We start from the raw sequence: 24870 nt of genomic DNA, 5'->3' as shown, positions 1-24870 counted from the left end.
TCGCTTAAGCCCAGGAGTTGGAGGTTCCTGTGAGCTGTGTGATGCCACGGCACTCTACCGAGGGCCATAAAGTGAGACTCTGTCTCTACAAAAAAAAAAAATAAATAAATCCTGTCTTACCACTGTGGTCTGTGGATTCATTCTTCGAATCACTGAGACCAAGAACCTACTGAAGAAAGAAATTCCGTTATCAGCACCTCTGCATGGACAGCTTTTCTGGCAGTCCTCAGTGGCTTCCCAGCAAGTCCCGGGGTGTGTCATCCCTCAGGGATGCTTCCTTGGCACCAAGGGCACATTCCAAACAAGTCCCACTGGTGCAATATCTCAGTAAACTTCTTTACCATCCAGCAGGCTACGGTTGTACCCTAAAAATCTGGCTCAAGTTGAAGGGGAGGGAACTCTGTTAGCTGGACAAAGGGAGGATTCATGTCCCAGGTGAGATTGAGGAGGATACCCCAAGATTTCATCATTTCAATTGAGGTTCGAAAATATTAAATGGAAAATTCCTGAAATAGGCTCGGTGCCTGTAGCTCAGCAGCTAGGGCGCCAGCCACATACACTGGAGCTGGCGGGATTGAACCCAGCCCGGGCCTGCCAAACATTGATAACTACAACCAAAAAATAGCCGGGCGTTGTGGCGGGCACCTGTAGTCCCAGCTACTTGGGAGGCTAAGGCACTAGAACTGCTTACTCCCAAAACTTTGAAGTTGCTGTGAGCTGTGATGCCATAGCACTCTGCCCAGGGTGACATAATGAAGACTCTCTCAAAAAAAAAAAAAAAAAAGAAAGAAAGAAAGAAAAGAAAAGAAAGAAAGAAAATTCCTGTGATAATTGCTAAATTGCATGCTGATTCTGGACTCCTCAAGCTCTGTGGTTGGAGGTAGCCTGATATGTTATTCTACTATTTTCCAGAATTTTTTGTAATTGCTTGGCAGGAAATCTGCCATTACCGCCCCCCCCCCACCAACCTTTTTTTTTGGAGACAGAGTCTCACTTAGTCACCCTCAGTAGAGAGCTGTAATGTCACAGCTCACAGCAATCTCAGCTCTTGGGCTTAAGCTATTCTCTTGCCTCATCCTCCTGAGTAGCTTGGACTATAGGCACCTGCCACAATGCCTGGCTATTTTTAGAGATGAGGTCTCGCTCTGGTTTAGGCTGGTCTTGAACTCATGAGCTCAGGAGACCCATTCAAATTGGCCTCTCAGAGTGCTAGGAATACAAGGCGTGAGCCACCGCAGCCAGCCTCACCCTCCAACTCTAGGGACCAAGTGATCCCTTGCCTCATTTATATAGGGGACTTTCAGGAAAGCAGATTACCACCTTCACAATGTGGATGGGCTTCATCCAATTAGGTAAGGCCTACAGGTAACAAAGACTTGATTCCCCACCTGCCAGACCCTCAGCAAGAAGGAATTCTGCCAGTAGACCCCCTTTGGACTCCAAGGGCATCTCTTCCCTGGGTTTCCAATCTGACAGACTACTACACAGATTTTGAACTCCCCAATTGTATACAGTAAATCCTTAAAATGAATTTTGCTATATATATGTACATATCTTATTTATTTTTTTTGGCCGGGGCTGGGTTTGAACCCACCACCTCTGGCATATGGGACCGGCGCCCTACTCCTTGAGCCACAGGTGCCGCCCTATATGTACATATCTTATTGGTTCTGTGTTTCTGAAGAACTCGAATACATAATTTTTTACATTACCCCTGACAAATACTTTATCATTCTTCTCTGAACTTCCAATTTATATACACAACTACCTACTCAGTACCTCTATTTGGATGTCTAACAAGCATCTCAAAAGCATTTCAGGGGCGGCGCCTGTGGCTCAGTGAGTAGGGCGCCGGCCCCATATGCCGAGGGTGGCGGGTTCAAACCCAGCCCCGGCCAAACTGCAACAAAAAAATAGCCGGGCGTTGTGGCGGGCGCCTGTAGTCCCAGCTGCTCGGGAGGCTGAAGCAAGAGAATCGCGTAAGCCCAAGAGTTAGAGGTTGCTGTGAGCCGTGTGACGCCACGGCACTCTACCGAGGGCGGTACAGTGAGACTCTGTCTCTACAAAGAAAAAAAAAAGCATTTCAAACTCATATGACCAAAAGCAAGTTTAATTAACATTAATTAATTAAGTTTTGCAAGTGAGAAGCTAGGGAAGGGGAAGTGGAAACAGAAGGGAAAAACCAAAAGCAAACTTGATGCTCTTCCTACAAACTGGTTTCTTATACCTTTTCCAGTCTCAGTTAAAGCCAACTTCATTTTCAGTGAGACCTTCCCTGACAAATCCATTCATAATTGCAGTCTATCTCCCAGCAGCCCCAGTTGTACTTTCAATCACTATTCATTGCTATTGTTGTTATTATTTTTGAGACAGTCTTATTTAGTTACCCTGGGTAGAGTGTCATGGTATCATAGTTAACAGCAACCTTAAGCCATCCCCTTCCTTCAGGCTTCTAAGTAGCTGGGACTACAGGGTCCATCACACACTCATCTATTTTTTTTATTCTTATTTTTAGTAGACGTGGGGTTCTTACTCTTGCTCAGGCTGGTCTCAAACTCGGGAGCTCAGGCAATCCACCTGCCTCAGCCTCTCAAAGTGCTAGGATTCTAAGTGTGAGCCACCACACCCAGCTTTTTGCTGTTATTATTATCTAACTACTATATATATTACTTATCATATTTATTATGTAACTCCTCCATTAGAATATGAACTCCTTGGGCGGCGCCTGTGGCTCAGTGAGTAGGGCGCAGGCCCCATATGCCGAGGGTGGCGGGTTCAAACCCAGCCCCGGCCAAACTGCAACAACAAAAAAAATATAGCCGGGGCGTTGTGGCGGGCGCCTGTAGTCCCAGCTACTTGGGAGGCTGAGGCAAGAGAATCGCGTAAGCCCAAGAGTTAGAGGTTGCTGTGAGCCGTGTGACGCCACGGCACTCTACCGAGGGCAGTACAGTGAGATTGTCTCTACAAAAAAAAAAAGAATATGAACTCCTTGACAGCAGAAATTTGATATGCATTTTTTTTTTTTTGAGATAGAGTCTCACTTTATTGCCTTTGGGTAGACAGCTGTGGCGTCACAGCTCACAGCACCCTTTAACTCCTGCACTTGGACGATTCTCTTGCCTCAGCCTCCTGGGACTACAGGAGCCTGCCACAACGCCTGGCTATTTTTCGTTGCAGTTTGGCCAGAACTGGGTTCAAACCTGCCACCCTTAGTATATGGGGCCGGCACCCTACCCACTGAGCCACAGGCGCTGCTCTTTGATGTGCATTTTTATATTGCTGTATGCCCATAACCTCAACACATAGTAGGTAATCAGATTCACTTGGTTTTTTGGAGTCTTCCTTCATTGCCCCAGGCAAGAGTGCTGAGACATCAGCCTAGCTCACAGCAACTTCAGACTCCTGGGTTCAAGCGATCCTCCTGTCTCAGCCTCCCGAGTAGCTGGGGCTACAAATATATTTGCCTAGTCTATAGTGTATGTTTTTCTTTTTCTTTTGTGGTTTTGGGCCGGGGCTGGGTTTGAACCCGCCACCTCCGGCATATGGGACCGGCGCCCTACTCCTTGAGCCACAGGCGCTGCCCTGTATGTTTTTCTTTTAATGGTGTACAGTAGAACCTCTGTAAGTTGACAACCCAAGGGACTGTAACAAACTGGTCAAGGTGAGGAAGTGGTCAACTCTGGAGGTTCTACGATATTCTGACAACCAGAAATTCTCTGTCATGTAGGCTAGAGTGCAGTGGCATCATATAGCTTACTGCAGCCTTGAGTTCCTGGGTTCAAGCAATTCTCCTATCTCAGTTACCTGAACAGCTGGCACTAGTCATGTGCCACCACATCTGGCTAATTTTTAAAGTTTTTCTTTAGAGACAGGGCCTTACTGTATTGCCCAGGCTGCTTTGGATGTCTTGGCCTCAAGAGATCCTTCCACTGCAGTCTCTCAAATCGCTGTGATTACAGATGTGAGCTACCATATTGAGAAACTCTTAATTTTAAGATAAATTAATTTAAGTGTCTTTTAAGAAAGTTTCTGAGAGGTCAAGGACCGAAAATAAAAGATTATTCTGAAATGTGAACGAAAAGAAATCAGAGTCAAGGTTCTATTGTGGGCAAAGCCTCTCACTTGCTGAGTCTAAGAAAGGAGTCAGCACGTCGGTTAAGGTGGATGGGAATTTAAAGCGTTGGAGGGGGAGACCGGTACATTCACTCTTTCCTGAGAGGGATGGTTCTATTTGGGCGGGTCCTACATTTGACTCCATCAGTTTCCAAGTTCATAAATACAGTCAATAGTTTATTCTATTTTTTTTGTAGAGACAGTGTCTCACTGTACCGCCCTTGGGTAGAGTGCCGTGGCATCACACGGCTCATAGCAACCTCCAACTCTTGGGCTTACGCGATTCTCTTGCCTCAGCCTCCAGAGTAGCTGGGACTACAGGCAACCGCCACAACGCCCGGCTATTTTTTTGTTGCAGTTTGGCCGGGGCTGGGTTTGAACCTGCCACCCTCGGCATATGGGGCCGGCGCCCTATTCACTGAGCCACAGGCGCCGCCCCCAATAGTTTATTCTAAAAAACTTGGTTTTGCCTTTCTCATTAAGTTTTTTTTCATGACCTGGAGCCCTAGATAATAGTGTTATTTTTCTGTTTGTTTTTTGAAACAGGCTCTTGCTCTGTTGCCCAGGCTTGAGTACAGTGGTATCATCATACCTCACCGTAATCTCAAACTCTTGGACTCAAGTGATCCTCCTGCCTCAGCCCTCCTAGAAGCTGGGATTGTAAGTGCATGCTATAACCACATCTAGCTAAGTTTTCTATTTTTTTTTTTTTTTTGTAGAGACAGAGTCTCACTTTACTGCCCTCGGTAGAGTGCCATGGTGTCACACGACTCACAGCAACCTCCAGCTCTTGGGCTTACATGATTCTCTTGCCTCAGCCTCCCAAGCAGCTGGGACTACAGGCGCCCACCACAACACCTGGCTATTTTTTTTTTTTTTTTTTGTGGTTTTTAGCCGGGGCTGGGTTTGAACCCGCCACCTCCAGCATATGGGACTGGCGCCTTACTCCTTGAGCCACAGGCGCCACCCGGCTATTTTTTTTGTTGTTGCAGTTTGGCCGGGGCTGGGTTTGAACCCGCCACCTTCGGCATATGGGGCCGGTGCCCTACTCACTGAGCCACAGGCGCCGCCCTCTATTATTATTATTTTTTTTTCCTGGAGAGTCTGAAGCTGTCACCCTGGGTAGAGTACTGTGCCATCATAGCTCACAGCAACCTCAAACTCCCGGGCTCAAGTGATTCTCTTGCCTCAGATTCCCAAGTAGCTGGAACAACAGGCACCCGCCACAACACCTGGCCATCTTTTTTGTTGCATTTGTCATTGCTGGCCTGAGCCAGGTTCAATCCCACCAGCCCCGGTGTATGTGGCTGGCACCCCAACCACTGAGCTATAGAAAGCCCTAATTTTTCTATTTTTTCTTTTTTGTACAGACAAGGTCTTGCTATGTTCCCCAGGCTGGACTTGAATCTCTGGTCTTAATCCTCCCACTTTGGCCTCAGAAAGTGCTAAGACTATAGGCATGAGCCACTGTTCCCAACACTCATTTATAAGTTATTAAGCCCCAAGAATTGATTTTTCTGTATGATGTTAGGTAGGGTTCAATTTTTTCATCCATTCTGGATAACCAGTAACTCAGCTGGTTATATTTTTACCTGGTTCTCTTGCCCTGTGTAACAGTCAGTATCTAAATTATACAATAAGATCCTAGAGGCTGTGGTGGTGGCCACTGGGAGTCTGAACACTGCCGTGGCGCTACCATGAACGCCCCTCCAGCCTTTCCTGCTCTTTGAGAGAGGAAGATCACCATTATCAAGGACATCAAGGTACTCAATGCCTGTTTGTTCACTATCAACAAAGAAGACCACATAGTAGGAAAAATTATTTTTTTTTTGTGGTTTTTGGCCGGGCTGGGTTTGAACCTGCCACCTCCGGCATATGGGACTGGCGCCCTACTCCTTGAGCCACAGGTGCCGCCCAGGAAAAATTATTAAATCACAGTGCTGGGCGGCGCCTATGGCTCAGTGAGTAGAGCGCCGGCCCCATATGCCGAGGGTGGCGGGTTCAAACCCAGCCCTGGCCAAACTGCAACAACAAAAAAAATAGCTGGGTGCTGTGGCGGGTGCCTGTAGTCCCAGCTGTTCGGGAGGCTGAGGCAAGAGAATCGCTTAAGCCCAGGAGCTGGAGGTTGCTGTGAGCTGTGTGATGCCATGGCACTCTACCGAGGGCCATAAAGTGAGACTCTGTCTCTACCAAAAAAAAAAAAAATCACAGTGCTGAAGGACCCACAGGTGCATAAAGTCCCCCACCCCCTAGTGCACAAGATCATCATCCGAGTACAGACCACACCAGACTATGCCCCGGGAAGGCCTTCACCAAAGCCATCACCAACCTCATCAGTGAGTTGAGCCTGCTGGAAGAGTGGTTCCTGGTGGCCACTGAAGACGAGCAAGGAAGAATTGGGTAGTGGCTGAAAGGCTCTTTGCTTGGCCTATGAGCCCACCTCCCATCTTCCCTCCGTGCACGAAGCAGGAGAGCCGGCAGTCCTGTGGAGGCTGTGACCCTCATGCTGCTATGCCATGAACCTCTTACCCCTGAAACTGAGGGGGCCTGTACACAGATTCTGGTTTTTTTTTTTTTTTTTTTTTTGTAGAGACAGAGTCTCACTTTATGGCCCTCGGGTAGAGTGCCGTGGCCTCACACAGCTCACAGCAACCTCCAACTCTTGGGCTTATGCGATTCTCTTGCCTCAGCCTCCCGAGCAGCTGGGACTACAGGCGCCCGCCACAACGCCCGGCTATTTTTCTGTTGCAGTTTGGCCGGGGCCGGGTTTGAACCCTCCACCCTCGGTATATGGGGCTGGCGCCCTACTCACTGAGCCACAGGCGCCGCCCCACAGATTCTGTTTTACGTTCCTAATAAAGTATGGCAGGAAAAGGAAAAAAAAAAAGATTCTATTATACAATAATGAAGCAAAAAAGTATCAACCCCACAGTTTTATTTGTAAAGAACAAAGCATGAAAAGTCTTATTTAAATGTACTTCAAAACCTGAAAAACCCACGTCAGTTTGTCTGATATGTATGTTAAAGTGCTTAATATCACAATACTCTAAATTTTATATTGTGTTCAAATGAGAAAAAAATCCAGTTCTGATGCATTTTGTTAACAATACAAACAAAAACAATATAATTTAAATGCAGAAATGCTAACTTTCAAAAACGATACGCAATGGACATTTATACATGGTTCAAGTGTAACACAGAGGATTTTTTTCTATTTATTTCACACCCTCATTTGTCTGACAACAGAACTCCTTACTATACCTTCCCACTGTCATCAAGATTTGGTGTTTAGAATGAAAACTGGATCCACACAAGTACATTCAAGTAACTGGACCAGGCATGACTCCTGCCTACATGACCCTAGAATACTCTGGATCCTTTCAAGTGAGGAGAAACTTTTTTGGAGACTTTTCTTCACTCTAGCTTAATGTGATATCTTTCTAAAGCCAATCTGTACCTTGTCCCTGACAGGGCCATCAGCTCTAGTAAGATTTTGGAGAATCAAGTTCTCCTTTGATTCTTTTGATCACACTACATTAGCAACTCCTTCAAAAAGTCTGGAATTCAGTTGAGTCAAGAGATTTATAAGTGTATTTAACAGGAAAAAGGGATCTAATAGTTCATTATTTTTTTCTGTCTCCTGTTTTGCTAAATGGTCATGTAATAAATATGTAAGAAACAGAGACTTGAAAAGACAGAGGACTTGGAAATAGGACTCACTTTATAAAAACAGAGAAGGGCTCAAGACTCTCTATCAGTGAAGGGGTGTTAATACTGAAATACAAAGAGCTCAAGTTCAAACAGTCCTGTCAAAATAGTGACAAGGATAACTTAGTTCTATAAACCTCACAGAAAATACTCATAGTTCCTAAATGAAGAACTTATTGAAAAATCATAATTCTTAGTTGAAAGAAGGTATTTCATTATGAAGAGCTGTACTCCCAATGCAGCAAAGAAATACTTCCCTGGGGATCTGAGGTCCTCATCTGTTGCCTCATGTTTCAAAATATCTTAGGGCTGTCAACATATACTACACATTGCTGTTATGTATAGTCTTTTCTTTTTTAATTTAAAAATAAATTTTATCACAGGTACCATACTGAAAATGTTACATATATTCCTAACTTTTCTTTTTCAATTACATTTACAAACAGTGCTTTATTGCCAAAAAAGAAAATAAGAGCAATTCAGTATTTCCCCTACATCATTAGTGTGACAGAAGTTCATGAAGATTATTTTTTAAAGACAGCCATGTTAAAATAAATACCACAGGGTTAAAAAATATATAAAAATGTGTAAAACATTTGAAATAAATTTTAGAGGGAAATCCAAACTTTTGCTCATTTTAGGTTTCTTGTAGCAAATCTTCATTCCCAATGGAAAACAGGGGTGAGGTGGGGTGGGAGGGGCTTTATTTTTGCCCTTGGCAGAGAGAGGCTTTTTCTCACCTAGACCCCTGTTTTATTACTTCACATGGCCTCAGTCATTTGTAAGGCACTGACCAGGGCACAGATCTCATACATAATACTAACATGGGTATAAAGCCACTGTGCCACAAAGGTTTAGATTAGGAGTTCTAGGGCATTTGAAAACTACTTTGGGCTGGGCACAGTGGCTTACTTATGCCTGTAATCCTAGCACTTTGATAAGTTGGATTACTAGAAGCCAGGAGTTCAAGACCCACCTGGGCAATGAAGCAAGGATCCTATCTCTACAAAAAAAAAGAAAAATTAGGAATGATGGCATGTACGTATAGCCCCAGCTACTCAGCAGACTGAGGCAGGCAGGAGGAGGATTGCTGGAGCCCAGGAGTTGCAGTGATAATGCCACTGCACTCTACCCCATGCAACAGAGTGAGACCTAGTCTCAAAAAAAAAAAAAAAAGTAGTATTTTTGGCAATTTTTTTTTTAATTGTTGGGGATTCATTGAGTGTACAAGATGTGTCACACACTGACCCCCACCCACCTCTGTCCTTCCCTCTCTCTGCTCTTCCTTTCCCCCACCCCCTCCCTCCTTCTCTCCCTCTCTTTTTTTTTTTTTTGAGACAGAGCTTTACTCTGTCACCCTTGGTAGCGTGCTATGGTTATCATAGCTCACAGCAACCTCAAACTCACTGGACTGACCAATGTACTCAATTCTCGTATGAGAACAATTAATGACCTCGTACATGGTGGGGGGGGTGGGGGAAGAGGAGAGCAGAGAGAGAGAAAAGGGAGGGAGTGGGGGAAAGGAAAAGCAGAGAGAGGGGAGGAAGAGGGGGGTCTCAGTGTGAGACACACCTTTTGGGGGCAAGACACAATTACCTAACAAATGCAATCAGTGTAACCTGGTTTCTTGTACCCTCAATGAATCCCCAACAATAATAATAAAAAAAAAACTAACTGGGCGGCGCCTGTGGCTCAGTGAGTAGGGCGCAGGCCCCATATGCCGAGGGTGGCGGGTTCAAACCCAGCCCCGGCCAAACTGCAACAACAACAAAAAAATAGCCGGGCGTTGTGGCGGGTGCCTGTAGTCCCAGCTACTTGGGAGGCTGAGGCAAGAGAATCGCGTAAGCCCAGGAGTTAGAGGTTGCTGTGAGCCGTGTGACGCCACGGCTCTACCCGAGGGTGGTAAAGTGAGACTCTGTCTCTACAAAAAAACAAAACAAAACAAAAAACTAACTGGATTCGAGCAATCCTCTTGCCTCAGCCTTCCAAATAGCTGGGACTATAGGCACCAGTCACCACACCCAGCTAATTTTAGTAAAGACAAGGGTCTCAGTCTTGCTCAGGCCTTTCTCCAACTTCTGAGCTAAAGCAATCCACCCACCTTGGGCTCCAGAATGCTAGGATTACAAGTGTGAGCCACCATGCCTGGCCTTGGCAATTGAATTTTAAAACAATTTCTTTTCAAGCTATTATTAAGTGAAAATACTAAGTATGGTCCCAGGCATTTAGTTTTATTTGGAGAAAAAAAAAATTAAAAAATGGATTTTTATTTACTTTGAGTTGTAATTCTACAACAATATATTAATTTAAAATAGCAGAAAAGATACTTTTATATGGGAACGGTCCTTCCAAAAGTGAGCTTAAGATGCTACATACATTTAGTTTAGCCATCCTGATACTGTTGTGTTCATTATATTTTGGTATTGACTGAGAGACGTTAAAAGTCACATAAAAACTAAGCCTTATTTCTTTATCACAACAAAATCACCTTCAAAATTCTTTTTATTCATCAAACTTAGATCCTAAGGAATGTTGTTTCCAAATACTAATTCTGAAAGAATTATTCAAAAGAATGGGGTGTAGGCCACTCAAACAGCTGAGAACAGGGGTACCAGGTGTTCAGAGGTAGCCCTATCACTGGAGTAAGTACTCAGGTTCCCAAGGTGACCAAGGGCTGAGGGTCTGATCACTCATTTTTCACTATTACAGGCATACTACTCCAAGTTGAAGATGATACTTCAGGTATAACTGTTTTGGAAATACTTTTTAAAGGAACAGTTTTATTCACATGCCTCAAATTCAACTTTGCTCGTGGTTTTTTTGTTGTTTTTTTTTTGTAGAGACAGTCTCACTTTATGGCCCTTGGTAGTGGCCTCACACAGCTCACAGCAACCTCCAACTCCTGGGCTTAAGCGATTCTCTTGCCTCAGCCTCCTGAGTAGCTGGGACTACATGCACCTGCCACAATGCCTGGCTATTTTTTGGTTGCAGTTTGGTCGGGGCCGGGTTTGAACCCGCCACCCTCAGTATATGGGGCCAGCGCCTTACCGACTGAGCCACAGGCGCCGCCCTTTGCTCGTGGTTTTTACAACAGATATAATGCTCAATGACGAGTGCAATGTGTTAAAATGAATATTAATCCTTATAGATATTAATCTTCATTTCCTACTCTTAGAGGCAGATGAATAAAGATCCAACAGGAGAAAGAATGCCTGGAAGGCCAGTCCCTTGCAGCCTGATATAATTTAAAAACCCATGAATTCTAGACCCTGTATTGTTAATGACCAGCTGTGGGGTTAAGAGTAAGAATTTTATCTCTTGGCTTGGTGCCCATAGCACAGTGGTTACAGTGCTAGCCATGTACAGCAAGGCTGGCAGGTTCAAACCCGGCCCAGGTCAGCTAAACAATGACAACTGTCAATAAAAAATAGCTGGGCTTTGTGGCAGGTGCCAGTAGTCCCAGCTACTTGGGAGGCTGAGGCAAGAGAATCGCTAACGCCCAAGAGTTTGAGGTTGCTGTGAGCTATGATGCCCTAGCACTCTAGAGGATGACATAGTGAGAATGTCTCAAAAACGAACAAAAAAAAGAATTTAATCTCTCTCACCCTTAAGTATTCCCATCTGTAAGTAAGCTGGACGAGACGGCACAATTCTATCATACTAACCTAGGTAATCTCTCTGGTTGCCCAAAGCATGTCAGAAGCATGACCTTATGAAAAAGGTGACAAGAACAAAATCCTGGATTGAACCGTTCTATAGTTTATGATCACTGAACGAAGCCAGAGTCCAATGTCAATCAGGTTCTGAATATGTCCCGTGACAGATTTCTGATGTCCCTGGAACAGCCACACCACTGTAGACAAACTTTAGCTTTAGGCAAACAAATATCTGGTCTACCCAGGTCCCCCAGAACCATATTTTTAAACCATTTCTACGGGTTTCTAAATGCAGCCGTCAGCTTCCCTTTTTCTCAAGTACAAAGTCACATGTTAAATGGGGCTGTTTCTTGGCTAAATACAGTATTTGATACAAGGGAGGCACTTGTTTCATTAGTTTCTTCCTCCGGGAAGTAAGGGACATAACACTGTTGGCTGACGCCAGGACCCTCACACTGCACATGGTTCTGAGAGGCCACAGCTTTGCTTCCCACCCACAAGTGAGAATAAAACCTGGAGCTCTGCTGAGACGATTTTGCTCCTAACAATGTGCAAATGCCTAACTACAGTTAGAGGACCTACCAGAAAACGAAGAGTTATGGCAACTAGCTAACACTGTGTTTACTTAACTTCTTTATAAAATATCAAACTGGAAAGTTACTCGCAACCTTTGGTCTTTCAAAGTTGTTGACTTTTGCCTTGCTTCCATTTTGTCAGTCTGTGCTGCAGTGGCTTTTAACTTCTCTGGGTTAGTTGTTTTACATTATCAGCCCTTCTTACAAAGGAACATTAAGCTTGCTCTGAAATGCCCAGAAAGGATTCATTCTTTCTCTTTCCTTCTGTTATTTGCATTATCATGGTCAACAAATACTTTCACAAAAACATTCCAACCCATCCAGAGCCCTCCTCCTCCTTACACATTCCTTCCATTTCCTGAGGGGGGATGGGCACAGATGGGGAGGGGGGGCCCTGGGAACCTCACAAAGACAGGCCTCCTGATTATCCTGAAGAGTTCAGATGGCCATATCACAAATACAGAATCAAACTGCCCTGTGCAGTGCTTACGACCAGGAGTCTAACACTTTGACATTCACATTTCCCCAAAGTACCTCAAATCACAAAAATAAAAATGCCAAGAATGAAGTTAGTCTAGGCTAATCTCTCCGAAGTGTAAAGAAGTTATAATCCCACAATTTAACACACTTCTCAGGGCTTTGTGTGTTCTCTTTCTAGTTCAGCCAAGCTCCTGGGGTCTAGTATTTAAAATACTTGAATTATATCTTCATCTTGTGCCGACAAAAAAATGTTTCCAAAAGACTGGAAAAGTGACTCACAATTCAAATATATAAAACAGTTTGTAACTTAAAAGATGCAAGTGAGGATGTCCATACAGTAGGTAAAGCTGTGTACATTCACAACACAAAGGATCAGACACCAGGATGGATGGCTACTACGTGACACGCATTCTGGGCTCCTTTGTGATACCTGGAGGAAAAAAAAAAAGGCCCAACTGTGTTGCACTGTATTTACATGTTTACTGGCTTCTTCCTTACTAGCACCACTCTTCCCCCCCAACCCCAATATTATGAAGCTACTTATTTGAAGTCACAGGTAATATTCAATCTAAGAAAAGCATCTTATTACAGTAATATAATTTCTTAAAGAAGATAGCATATTTACAGACATCTAACACATGAAAATATTCTATTTTATACTAAATTTCAGGTTCAAATGAACTACAATACAACATTTTGCCTTGTCTGTAGAGTGAGGATTGTTCAAAATGGGGCATAAGGTAGGCTTGCCCCTCCCCTGTAGCGACTCACTAATGTCAGACAAGCCCAAATCAGTTCCCATGGTTGGGGAAGGATCAGGAGCAAGTTTGGACTGAGAGTTTCTAGCCAGGTGGGTTACACATCCACTCCTTTGATGAGTGATCCTTCTAAAACTATGGTGAAATCCTGAATGGTCTGCAGAATCCGGATGAGGGAGTTGACGGTCATGCGGTCTCGCAGGAGGGCGCTCTCTTCATACATTCGAGTGATGGCAGGACACTCGGCTAACAGCGGGATCCACTGTGGGAGCAGGCGGTCCCTATAGACCAAACAGAAACAAGCCCTGAGCATGGCTGGATTTGCCAGGAACATGCAAACAGTGCTGTGCTCAACTGGGAGGTGTGAGACTGGGTGGTACAAAATGTGGCCTCGCTGTGAGGTCAGCAGAGAGGAAACCAAGGCCAAGAAACTGGATATGTACTTGTGAAAACACAGTAATGAGACAGTGTAAAGCTAATGGGAAAACCCATTATATTCTGGGAGTATATTAGAAAGTGTATGCACATTAAAGACATTCTCTATTCTCATTTCACCACCTTTTAAAAAAAGCAGAATGTTATTTTCTATGTCTTTTTTTTTTTAACAGGCACATTATTCTGTAGCAAGGCATGCCAGAATACACTGCTGACCTTTTAGAAGAAAGACTACGTTAAATAGTAGGGATTTGGATTTTTTTTTTTCTTACCAACATAACAAGGTAAGAACAAAATCAAAGCAGAAAAACATTAGATTGTATAACCAGAAGAAGGTCTGCATTGGTCTAATAAATCAGAACAGTATAGAGATAAAAGGAGATAAAGATCATGCTCAAAAGGAACTTCAAAAGCACAGCTACAATTGGGCCCCTTTTATTAAGAAGAAATGCAGAACTCAGTTCTGCAAACCAGCTGATTCAGGAGGACAAAATCTCCCACCGTCAATGTTTCCTGATCAAACCCGGACGTTAGTAATGTAATGCTGAGTACCTAAGACATCCTTATCGAGAATCCCCAACCAGGCCATCCTAAATCTCAGTTTGGGGATCTCAAGGTTTAGGAAAGAAATGGATAGTGTAAAAAAGCTTCTCCTAAAGGCCTGTGTGTTTCATTTCCTATGATGCTGAAAACTGTTTTAAAATTAATGGATTACATAGTGCCTGTGTATCATTTTTATAAACAAAGAGAAAAAAAATAGTCTTAAATAGAAGATGACATTTATATAACAAGAATTCCACAATTGTTGCTATTATGATTATGATTATTATTTTTGAGACAGAGTCTCACTATGTTGCCCTTGGTAGAGTGCTGTGGCATCACAGCTCACAACAACCTCAAACCTCAAAAACAAACAAAAAAAAGAATTTAATCTCTCTCACCCTTAAGTATTCCCATCTGTAAGTAAGCTGGACGAGACAGCACAATTCTATCATACTAACCTAGGTAATCTCTCTGGTTGCCCAAAGCATGTCAGAAGCATGACCTTATGAAAAAGGTGACAAGAACAAAATCCTGGATTGAACCATTCTGTAGTTTATGATCACTGAACGAAGCCAGAGTCCAATGTCAATCAGGTTCTGAGTATGTCCCGTGACAGATTTCTGATGTCCCTGGAACAGCCACACCACTGTAGACAAACTTTAGCTTTAGGCAAACAAATATCTGGTCTACCCAAGTGATTCTCTTGCCTTAGCCTCCCAAGTAGATGGGACTACAGGCGCCCGCCACAACACCCGGCTATTCTTTAGTTGTAGTTGTCATTGTTGTTTGCAGGCTGGGGCTGGATTTGAACCCACAGCTCTGGTGTATGTGGCTGGCACTGTAGCCACTGTGCTATGGGCGCCGAACCTGTTATTATTTTTTGAGACAAGGTCTCACTTTGTTGCCCTATGCAGAGTGCCATGGTGTCATAGTTCACAGTAACCTCAAACTCTTGGGCTCAAGTGATCCTCTTGCTTCTGCCTCCCAAGTAGCTGGGACTACAGGTGGCTGCCAAAATGCCAGCTATATTTTAATTTTTATTTATTTATTTAATTTATTTTGAGAGAGAGTCTCACTTGGTCACCCTCAATAGAATGGTGTGGTGTCTAAGCTCACAGCAACCTCAAAATCTTGGGTTCAAGTGATCCTCTTGCCTCAGCCTCCCAAGTAGCTGGGACTACACGCACCTGACACAACACCTGGCTAATTTTTAGAGATGGGGTCTTGCTCTGGCTCAGGCTTGTCTTGAACTCAAGAGCTCAGGCAATCCACTGGCCTCAGCCTCTTAAGTTCTTAAGTGCTAGAATTACAAGCATGAGCCATCTTACCAGACACCCCTGCTATTTTTTATTTATTTTTAAAGAGTTTCACTTTATGGCTCTCAGTAGAGTGCCAGGGCATCACACAGCTCACAGCAACCTCCAACTCCTGGGCTTAAGCGATTCTCTTGCCTCAGCCTCCCAAGTAGCTGGGACTACAGGCGCCCGCCACAACGCCCGGCTATTTTTTGGTTGCAGTTTGGCCGGGCCAGATTTGAACCCGCCACCCTCGGTATATGGGGCCGGCGCCTTACCGACTGAGCCACAGGCGCCGCCCTTATTACTGTTTTTTTGAGACAGAGTCTCACTTTGTCACCCTCAGTAAAGTGCCATGGTATCATCATAGCTCTACAAGGGGTATAATCTGTATGAACCTTTCTGGATTCTGGATCAATATGTAACAAAGATAAGGAAAATGAAAAACTGGCCGTGTACCGTGTTCCAAGGCAAACTAAAATCTGGAATTTGCCATCCTTCCCGATGTTCCTGGGTGCTGTATTAATAGCATTTACATAGTGGCAGAAGGTTTTGCAGGATGATTTCTGAATAAGGACATCATCTTCATTGTCTAGAATCTGGTCAGTTGTTTCAAAATAAGCGACTGCTCTCTCTGGGGAAGGAAGCCAGAATCACATCACAATACATGTCAACACTTCAGATATAGAAAGCGTCATCATTTAATTTATTCTGGAAACACTAATGAAACTTTACATTATAGCCAGTCCTGAAGCCAGAATCATTAGTCTATCATTGATTTCAGTGTGAATTCCAGAGTCTACATTTCATGTTAGACCAATATGTTCCCAGCAATTTACTTTCTAATTTAGACAGCATTCCAGAAGGCTGGAAAGTTTACTCTCTTTAAAATACCTTCATGAAATGAGAATTGGCAAAAAAAAAAAAAAAAAAAAAAAAGAAAGAAAGAAAAAGAAAAGATAAATAGAATCTGCTGTTAAGACTGGAAACTTCTAGGAGTAACCAGCCATTGAGATGATGCCTTCTGTTCTAGTTGTAAAATGGTGGGCTAACACTTTGCAATAGATCTTTGAAATACACCTGAATAAGTAAACCTGAGGGACAGAGTTGTATGTTACACACACATCAGAGACAGGAGCAATAAGATTCTAGGCATTCCAGAAGTAAAAGAAAACACTACTCCTAGAAGCCTAGCTCTGTCAACTTTCCTTTCTTTGCCTAAAAATTTTGAGTTAGATGAAACCAACTACTTCATCTAGGTCTTATTTACAAAACACACAATGATTAATTGCCTTTTTAAAGAAACTGGGAATTCTAGAAGAGCTGCATACCAAAAGAAAGACTGTTCAGCAGGCTGAAGAGGCACACTAACTGTGCTGTAGCCACAGGCAGCCACTAAGCACCTGAAATGTGACCACAGTGATGAAGGAAGTCAATTCTAAATGTGATTCAAATTACATCAGTTTAAATAGCCACATGGCTAGCAGTTACCATGTACTACATGTGTACTAAACAACACAGAGGCAGAGAAATCCTTTAAAAACTAAATTGTATCATATCATTACTCAGGCTCAAAGGCTTCGTAATTTGTTTCAGGATAAAGCCAAAGATCTTTCAATAACCTAGAAGGTCCTATGCAACATGGCCCTGGCACTAGACCACACCTTTCCTCAATCTCCTATTCTCTCTCTCCCTCACTCTGCCTCAGCCACACTGGTCTTTTGGTTCTGTGAAAAGGCCAAGGAGACCTCCACCTTTGGTATTGGCACTGGCCCTCTTAGCTTTGAGGGCCCTCCTTTCTTTCAGATATCCTCATGGCTTACTTCCTAACCTCCTTAAGGTCTGTGCTTGAACGTCACTTTGACATTCAGCAGAGCCTAAAACCATCCCATTTAAAAGAGTACTTCCCACTCCATTTTTACACTGCTCTATTTTTTTTCAGATCAATGATCAGATTTTTAACATACATAAGAATTATATACTTGATATATTTTTGTGTTGTTTTTTTTTTTGTGGTTTTTGGCCGGGGCTGGGTTTGAACCTGCCACCTCCGGCATATGGGACCGGCGCCCTATTCCTTGAGCCACAGGCGCTGCCCCTTTTGTGTATTTTTTTGATCCTCCACTCTCACCAGAAAGTAAGTTTGTAAACCATTTAGTTGATTTTTGTTTTGTTTACTGATCACGAGCATCTAGAATACTGTCTAGAATGCTGTATACACTATAAACATCTGTTGAGTGAATGAAAAACTAACACAGTGCTTATTCGATGTTTATTTTTTAATTTATTTTATTTTATTTTGAGATGAAGTTTCACTCTGCTGCCTGGACAAGAGTACCATGGTGGCAGTTCATAGCAACCTCAAATTCCTGGGCTCAAGCAATCCTCTTGCCTCAGCCTCCCAAGTAGCTGGACTATAGGATGCACCACCGTGCCCTGCTAATTTTTTCTGGTTTTAGTAGAAATGCAGTCTTGCTTTTGCTCAGTTTGGTTCGAATTCCTGAGCTTACCCAATCCACCCACCTCAGCCTCCCCAGAGTGCTAGGATTATAGAAGTGAGCCACTGCACCCAATTAATTTTTTTTCTTTCTTTTTCTTTTTGAGACTGAGTCTTACTTTGTCACCCTCGGTAGAATGCCTTGGTGTCGTAGTTCACAGCAATCTCCAACTCTTGGGCTCAAGTGATTCTCTGGCCTTAGCCTCCCAAGTAGCTGAAACTACAGGCACCTAACACAATGCTCGGCTATTTTCAGACATGGGGTTTTACTCTTGTTCAGGCTGGTCTTGAACCTGTGAGCTCAGGCAAACCGCCCGCCTTGGCCTCCCAGAGTGCTAGGATTATTATCATTTTATTTTATTTTTAGAGACAGAGTTTATCTTTGTTGCCCTCGGTAGAGTGCTGTGGCATCACAGCTCACAGCAACCTCCAGCTCTTGGGCTTAGGCGATTCTCTTGCCTCAGCCTCACAAGTAGCTGGGACTACAGGGGATTATTATTATTATTGTTATTATTTTTGGAGAGTCTCTGTTGTCCAGACTAGAGTACCATGGTGTCATCACAGCTCACTGCAACCTCAAACTCCTAGGCTTAAGCAGTTCTGCCTTAGCCTCCTGAATAGCTGGGACTACAGGTATAAGACACCATGTCTGGCAAAGGTTCATGTTTTTTTGTAGCCATAGGATCTTATTGTATTACTCAGGCTGGTCTTGAACTCCTGGCCTCAAAGTGTTCCTCCCATCTCGCCTCAGCCTCTCAAAGTGCTAAAATTACAGGCCTGAGTCTCTGTACCCAAATTGATATTTATTTTTAAGAACATATCCCTTATTCACTCAAACTCCTGGGTCTTTTGAGTTTTCTAAGAAACTTTTCAATGACCTTGTATTATACAACTGCTTTATTTACCTATGAAGTCCCAGATGAAGACATTCTTGTGAAAGATGCGAGCAGATTTGAACCCATGGTGGAAAACTTGCTCCAGCGCAGCGACCAGACCATTTTCTCCACAGAGCAGCACTGTGAGGCTCCCTCTCTGTGAAGGGTGACACACAGTGACAGTAAGAATCTGCTGCGTTTTGTCTAAGAAAGACTAGAGAAGGAGGTACTGAAGAACTATTTTTTTTACAGCTATTGGAAAGCACTTTACAAATGAAAACTAAAGCACCCCACATTGCATATAAAAGCATCTTTAAAAATTTAGTTTTATAGCCCATAATACCTCTTTTTCAGGTTTGTGAAAATGTTTCACAATATTGTTCACAGCTTCTCCAATTCCTTCTTGGATCTGCCCAGCATTGGGTTCTGTAAGATAATGAACAGTGGCTACATTCTCAAGTAAGAGAAATAAACCAATGTACTATGGGATATGAACTGTGTCCATCAAAGAGAAAACATACCACTAGAGATACCTAGATTCAAAACAGTATTGCCACTTACAATCTATAACTAACTCTAGCCAAGTGTCTATCTTCCTTGGAGTCTGGGTTTCCTTAACTGAAAAGAGGTAAAATACACACGTCACTGGGAAAACTGAATTAGAGGCTTGGCGCCTATAGCTCAAGTGTCTAAAGTGCCAGCCACATACACCAGAGCTGGCGGGTTCCAATCAGCCCGGGCCTGCCAAACAACAATGACAACTACAACCAAAAAATAGCCGGGTGTTTGTGGCGGGCAAGTGTAGTCCCAGCTACTTGGAAGGCAAGATAATCGCTTGAGCCCAAGAGTTGGAGGTTGCTGTGAGCTGTGATGCCACGGGACTCTACCCAGGACAACTGCTTGAGACTCTGTCTCGAAAAAGAAAAAGAAAACTGAATGAGAGATGGGTATACATCACCCCACATCGTGCCTATCACAAAGTGCTAGGAAGCTCCCAAGGTTGCAGAGAGGCCCGCCATCACTCCACAGATGTTCCCTTATGCTGTCTACTTTAGAGCACCTTAGTGGGCACAGAATAAGGCTTGTGAAGCTGACTGGCTAACCTGAAGCTTGAAGCTTTGTTATGTTTAAAATAAGGGGAAGCCAGGCATGGTGGCTCATGATTGTAATCTCAGCACTTGAAAGGTCGAGGTGGATGGATTACCTGAGCTCACAGGTTTAAGACCAGCCTGAGCCAGAGTGAGACCTTGTCTCTAAAAATAGCCGGGCGTTGTGGCGGGCGCCTGTAGTCCCAGCTACTCAGGAGGCTAAGGCAAGAGTATCACTTGAGCCCAAGAGTTTAAGGTTGCTGTGAGCTATGACGCCACAGCACTCTACTGAGGGCAACACAGTGAGACTCTGTCTCAAAAAAAAAAAAAGGGGGAAGATGCCAGGTACCTTGTGGAGCCCCAGCCTGAACTCCAGCACTCCCTCTCTTTTTGGCTAGTCAGTCTGTCTGGGCTCTGCTTCCTTCTAGCCAGCACTTGCTAATCTAGGCTACTTCCCTGAGGGATGGGTTGGTGGAATATTTGTGACCTAAACCTCTTTTGCCTATCAAATCCCAAGCATGGTTTTTATTCTTTTTTTTTGAGACAAGAGTCTCAAGCTGTCACCCTGGGTAGAGTGCTGCGGTGTCACAGCTCACCAGCAACCTCAAACTCTTGGGTTTAAGCGATTCTCTTGCCTCAGGCTCCCAAGTAGCTGGGACTACAGGCATCTACTGCAACGCCCGGCTATGTTTTTATTGTTGTTGCAGTTGTCATTGTTGTTTTAGCTGGCCCCGGCTGGGTTCAAACCTGTCAGCCTTGGGCGGCGCCTGTGGCTCAGTCGGTAAGGCGCCGGCCCCATATACCGAGGGTGGCGGGTTCAAACCCGGCCCCGGCCAAACTGCAACCAAAAAATAGCCGGGCGTTGTGGCGGGTGCCTGTAGTCCCAGCTACTCGGGAGGCTGAGGCAAGAGAATCGCTTAAGCCCAGGAGTTGGAGGTTGCTGTGAGCTGTGTGAGGCCATGGCACTCTACTGAGGGCCATAAAGTGAGACTCTGTCTCTACAAAAAAAAAAAAAAAAAAAAAACCTGTCAGCCTCAGTGTATGTGGCCGGCACCCTACCCCATTGAGCTACAGGCGCCACCCCCAAGAATGGTTTTTAAGAAAAGGTGGTAAACATTTTATCCAGAGTCAGAAGTAATAAGAGAAAAAGTATAGATTTTGTGTTTTCTTGTGATGATTAACTATCAGTTCTAATTTACTTATCACAGTATAAAGGAAAAACTGCATATCCTCATGTTTAGGATATATTAATTAATCCGTGAATTCATAATGCTGGAGAATTTCTTACATAAAACTGGTCTTCAGGTGAAACTCAAGCAAGTTTTTTCTATATGAATGCATAAAAACTATTAAAATGAAAACCTTTTATGACTAAAGCACTGATATTGTGGCTGATTTAGCAACTAATAGTTTTTTTTTTTTTTTTTTTTGTGATTTTTGGCCAGGGCTGGGTTTGAACCCGCCACCTCTGGCATATGGGACCGGCGCCCTACTCCTTGAGCCACAGGAACCGCCCAAAATAGCTTTTTTTTTTATTTGTCAGGTTTTTTTTTTTTTTTTTTTTGGCCGGGGCTAGGTTTGAACCCGCCACCTCCGGCATATGGGACCGGCGCCCTACTACTTGAGCCACAGGTGCCGCCCTACTAATAGTTTTTTTAACTAGTAGTTTGTTTTTCACTTTTACCTTTCTATGAATATTTTCTTTCTTTTTTTTTGAGACAGAGCTTCAAGCTGTTACCCTGGGTAGAGTGCCATGGCATCACAGCTCACAGCAACCTCCAACTCCCGGGCTCAAGCGATTCTCTTGCCTCCGCCTCCCAAGTAGCTAGGACTACAGGTGCCCACCACAAGGCCCGGCTATTTTTTGGTTGCAGCCACCATTGTTGTTTGGCGGGCTGGGCTGGATTTGAACCCACCAGCTCAGGTGTATGCGGCTGGCGCCTTAGCTGCTTGAGCCACAGGCCCAGAGCCTCTTTGAGCTATTTTTACTTTTTTTTTTTTTTTTGAGATAGTCTAACTCTAATGTCCTGGGCAGAGTGCCCTGGCATCACTGTAGCTCACAGCCAACCTCAAACTCTTGAGCTCAAGCGATCTTCCTGCCTCGGCCTCCTGAGCAGCTGGGGCTACGGGTACCTGCCGTGATACCTGGCTAGTTTTTTTCTTTTTTTGAGACAGAGTCTCAGTATGTCGCCCTTGATAAGAGTGCCGTGGCATCACAGCTCACAGCAACCCTCAAACTCTTGGGCTTATGCAATTTTCTTTCTTTTTTTTTTTTTGTAGAGACAGAGTCTCACTTTATGGCCCTCGGTAGAGTGCCGTGGCCTCACACAGCTCACAGCAACCTCCAACTCCTGGGCTTAAGTGATTCTCTTGCCTCAGCCTCCTGAGTAGCTGGGACTACAGGCGCCCGCCACAAGGCCCAGCTATTTTTTGGTTGCAGTTCAGCCGGGGCGGGTTTGAACCCGCCACCCTTGGTATATGGGGCCGGCGCCTTACCGACTGAGCCACAGGCGCCGCCCATGGGCTTATGCAATTTTCTTGCCTCAGCCTCCCAAGTAGCAGGGACTACAGATGCCCACTACAATGCCTGGCTATTTTTTTTTTTTTTTTTTGTAGAGACAGAGTCTCACTTTATGGCCCACGGTAGAGTGCCGTGGCCTCACACAGCTCACAGCAACCTCCAACTCCTGGGCTTAAGCGATTCTCCTGCCTCAGCCTCCCGAGTAGCTGGGACTACAGGCGCCCACCACAACGCCCGGCTATTTTTTGGTTGCAGTTTGGCCGGGGCTGGGTTTGAACCTGCCACCCTCGGCATATGGGGCCGGCGCCTTACCGACTGAGCCACAGGCGCCGCCCACCTGGCTATTTTTGGTTGCTGTTTTAGTTGTCATTGTTGTTCAACAGGCACAGACCGGGTTCAAACATGCCAGCCCCAGGGTATGTAGCTGGTGCCATAATCACTGAGCTATGGGTGCTGAGCCAAGTTTTTCTTTTATTTTCAAGAGATTCTTACTTTGTTGCCCTTGGTACAGGGCCGTGATATCACAGCTCACAGGCAACCTAGCTCAAGCAATTCTCTTGCTTCAGCCTCCTAAGTAGCTGGGACTACAGGCACCCACCCCAACACCTGGTTATTTTTAGAGATGGGGTCTCGCTTTGGCTCAGGCTAGTCTTGAATTCATAAGCTCGGGCAATCCACCTGCCTCGGCCTTCCAGAGTGCTAAGTTTATAGGTGTGAGCCATCTCACCTGGCTGCGTGGCTAGTTTTCCTATTTTGAGTAGAGATGGGGTCTCACTGTTGCTCAGCTTGGTTTCGAACTCTTGAGCTCAACCAATCCACCCACCTAGGCCTCCAGAATGCTAGGATTACAGGTGAGAGACATTGTGCCTGACTGGGTATTTTCTCTTTTAAACATCAAGGCTGTTTTGAAAGCTTTTATTCATTCCAAAAGAGAGTAGTATTTTAAAATGGATTTAAAACTTTTAGTTTTAGGGCCAGGCACACACCTGTAATCCCAGCACTCTGGGAGACTGAGGGAGGTAGATTGCTGGAGCTCAGGAGCTTGAGACCAGCTTGAGTTAGAGTGAGACACGACAGTCTTTATGGTCTCTACAAATAGCCGGGCGTTGTGGCTGGTGCCTGTAGTCCCAGCTACTCGGGAGGCTGAGGTAAGAGTTTGAAGTTGCTGTGAGCTATGGTGCCATGGCATTCTAGCAAGGGTGACAAAGTGAGACTGTCTCAAAAAAAAAAAACAAAAACAAAAACAAAAAAAAAAACACAACAGGCTAAGCATGGTGGCTCACGCCTGTAATCCCAGCACTCTGGGAGGCCAAGGCAGGTGAACTGCTTGAGCTCACAGGTTCATGACCAGCCTGAGCAAAAAGCGAGATCCTTTTTCTACTAAAAATAGAAAAACTGAGGCAAGAGGATCACTGAAGCCCAAGAGTTAGAGGTTGCTGTCAGCTATGACACTACAGCACTCTACCCTGGGTGCCGGCTTGAGGCTCTTGTCTCAAAAAAACAAAAACAAAAACAATAAAAGGGGGCGGCGCCTGTGGCTCAGTCGGTAAGGCGCCGGCCCCATATACCGAGGGTGGCGGGTTCAAACCTGGCCCCAGCTGAACTGCAACCAAAAAATAGCCGGGCGTTGTGGCGGGCGCCTGTAGTCCCAGCTACTCTGGAGGCTGAGGCAGGAGAATCGCTTGAGCCCAGGAGTTGGAGGTTGCTGTGAGCTGTGTGATGCCATGGCACTCTACTGAGGGCCATAAAGTGAGACTCTGTCTCTACAAAAAAACAAACAAAAAAAACAATAAAAGGCTTGGCACCTGTAGCTCAGCTGCTAGTGTGCCAGCACTATACACCAGAGCTGGTGGGTTCGAACCCAGCCAGGCCTGCCAAATGACAATGACAACTACACCCCAAAAACAGCTGGGCATTCTGGTGGGCACCTGTGGTCCCAGCTACTTGGGAGGCTGAGGCAAGAGAATCACTTAAGCCTAAGAGTTTGAGATTGCTGTGAGCTATGACGCCATGACACTCTGCCCAGGACAACATAGACTTTCTCAAAAACAAAACAAACAAAACAAAAACAACTTTCAATTTTCTGAATATCTTGAACATATTATGAAAAAAATACCCAGTTATCCCTCTCTGAGTCTTTTTTTGTTCTTGGGCTAGAGTGCCATGGTATGACAGCTCACTGCAATCTCCAAATCATGGGCTCAAGTGATCGCTTGCCTCAGTTTCTGAATAGCTGAGACCACAGGCGTGCACTACCACACCTGGCTAAGTTTTAAATTTTTTTGTAGAGACAGGGCCTTGCTATTACCCAGGCTGGGTTTCAAAC

At 44.6% G+C, this 24870-nt stretch overlaps 1 protein-coding gene and 1 pseudogene across 2 annotated transcripts in view; one reads left to right on the top strand and one right to left on the bottom strand.

Annotated features, from left to right (window-relative positions):
• Positions 1–5810: 5810 nt before the first annotated feature.
• On the top strand, positions 5811–6517 carry LOC128561906 (DNA-directed RNA polymerase II subunit RPB11-a-like; annotated as a pseudogene).
• Positions 6518–7033: 516 nt separating this feature from the next.
• Positions 7034–24870, bottom strand: part of DENND5B (DENN domain containing 5B) — a 212163-nt gene continuing 194326 nt past the window's right edge. For both annotated transcript variants that reach the window (XM_053554201.1, XM_053554202.1), the window contains 4 exons: positions 19279–19361; positions 18966–19092; positions 16023–16197; positions 7034–13571 (listed from right to left, as the gene is read on the bottom strand). In XM_053554201.1, the coding sequence (XP_053410176.1) occupies positions 13388–13571; positions 16023–16197; positions 18966–19092; positions 19279–19361 (569 nt within the window). In that variant the 3' untranslated portion in view covers positions 7034–13387. The remainder of the gene's footprint in view (positions 13572–16022; positions 16198–18965; positions 19093–19278; positions 19362–24870) is intronic.

This window comes from Nycticebus coucang, chromosome 12, assembly GCF_027406575.1.
Source record: "Nycticebus coucang isolate mNycCou1 chromosome 12, mNycCou1.pri, whole genome shotgun sequence".
Lineage (NCBI taxonomy): Eukaryota > Metazoa > Chordata > Mammalia > Primates > Lorisidae > Nycticebus > Nycticebus coucang.
This window is presented reverse-complemented; position numbering and strand designations above follow the sequence as displayed.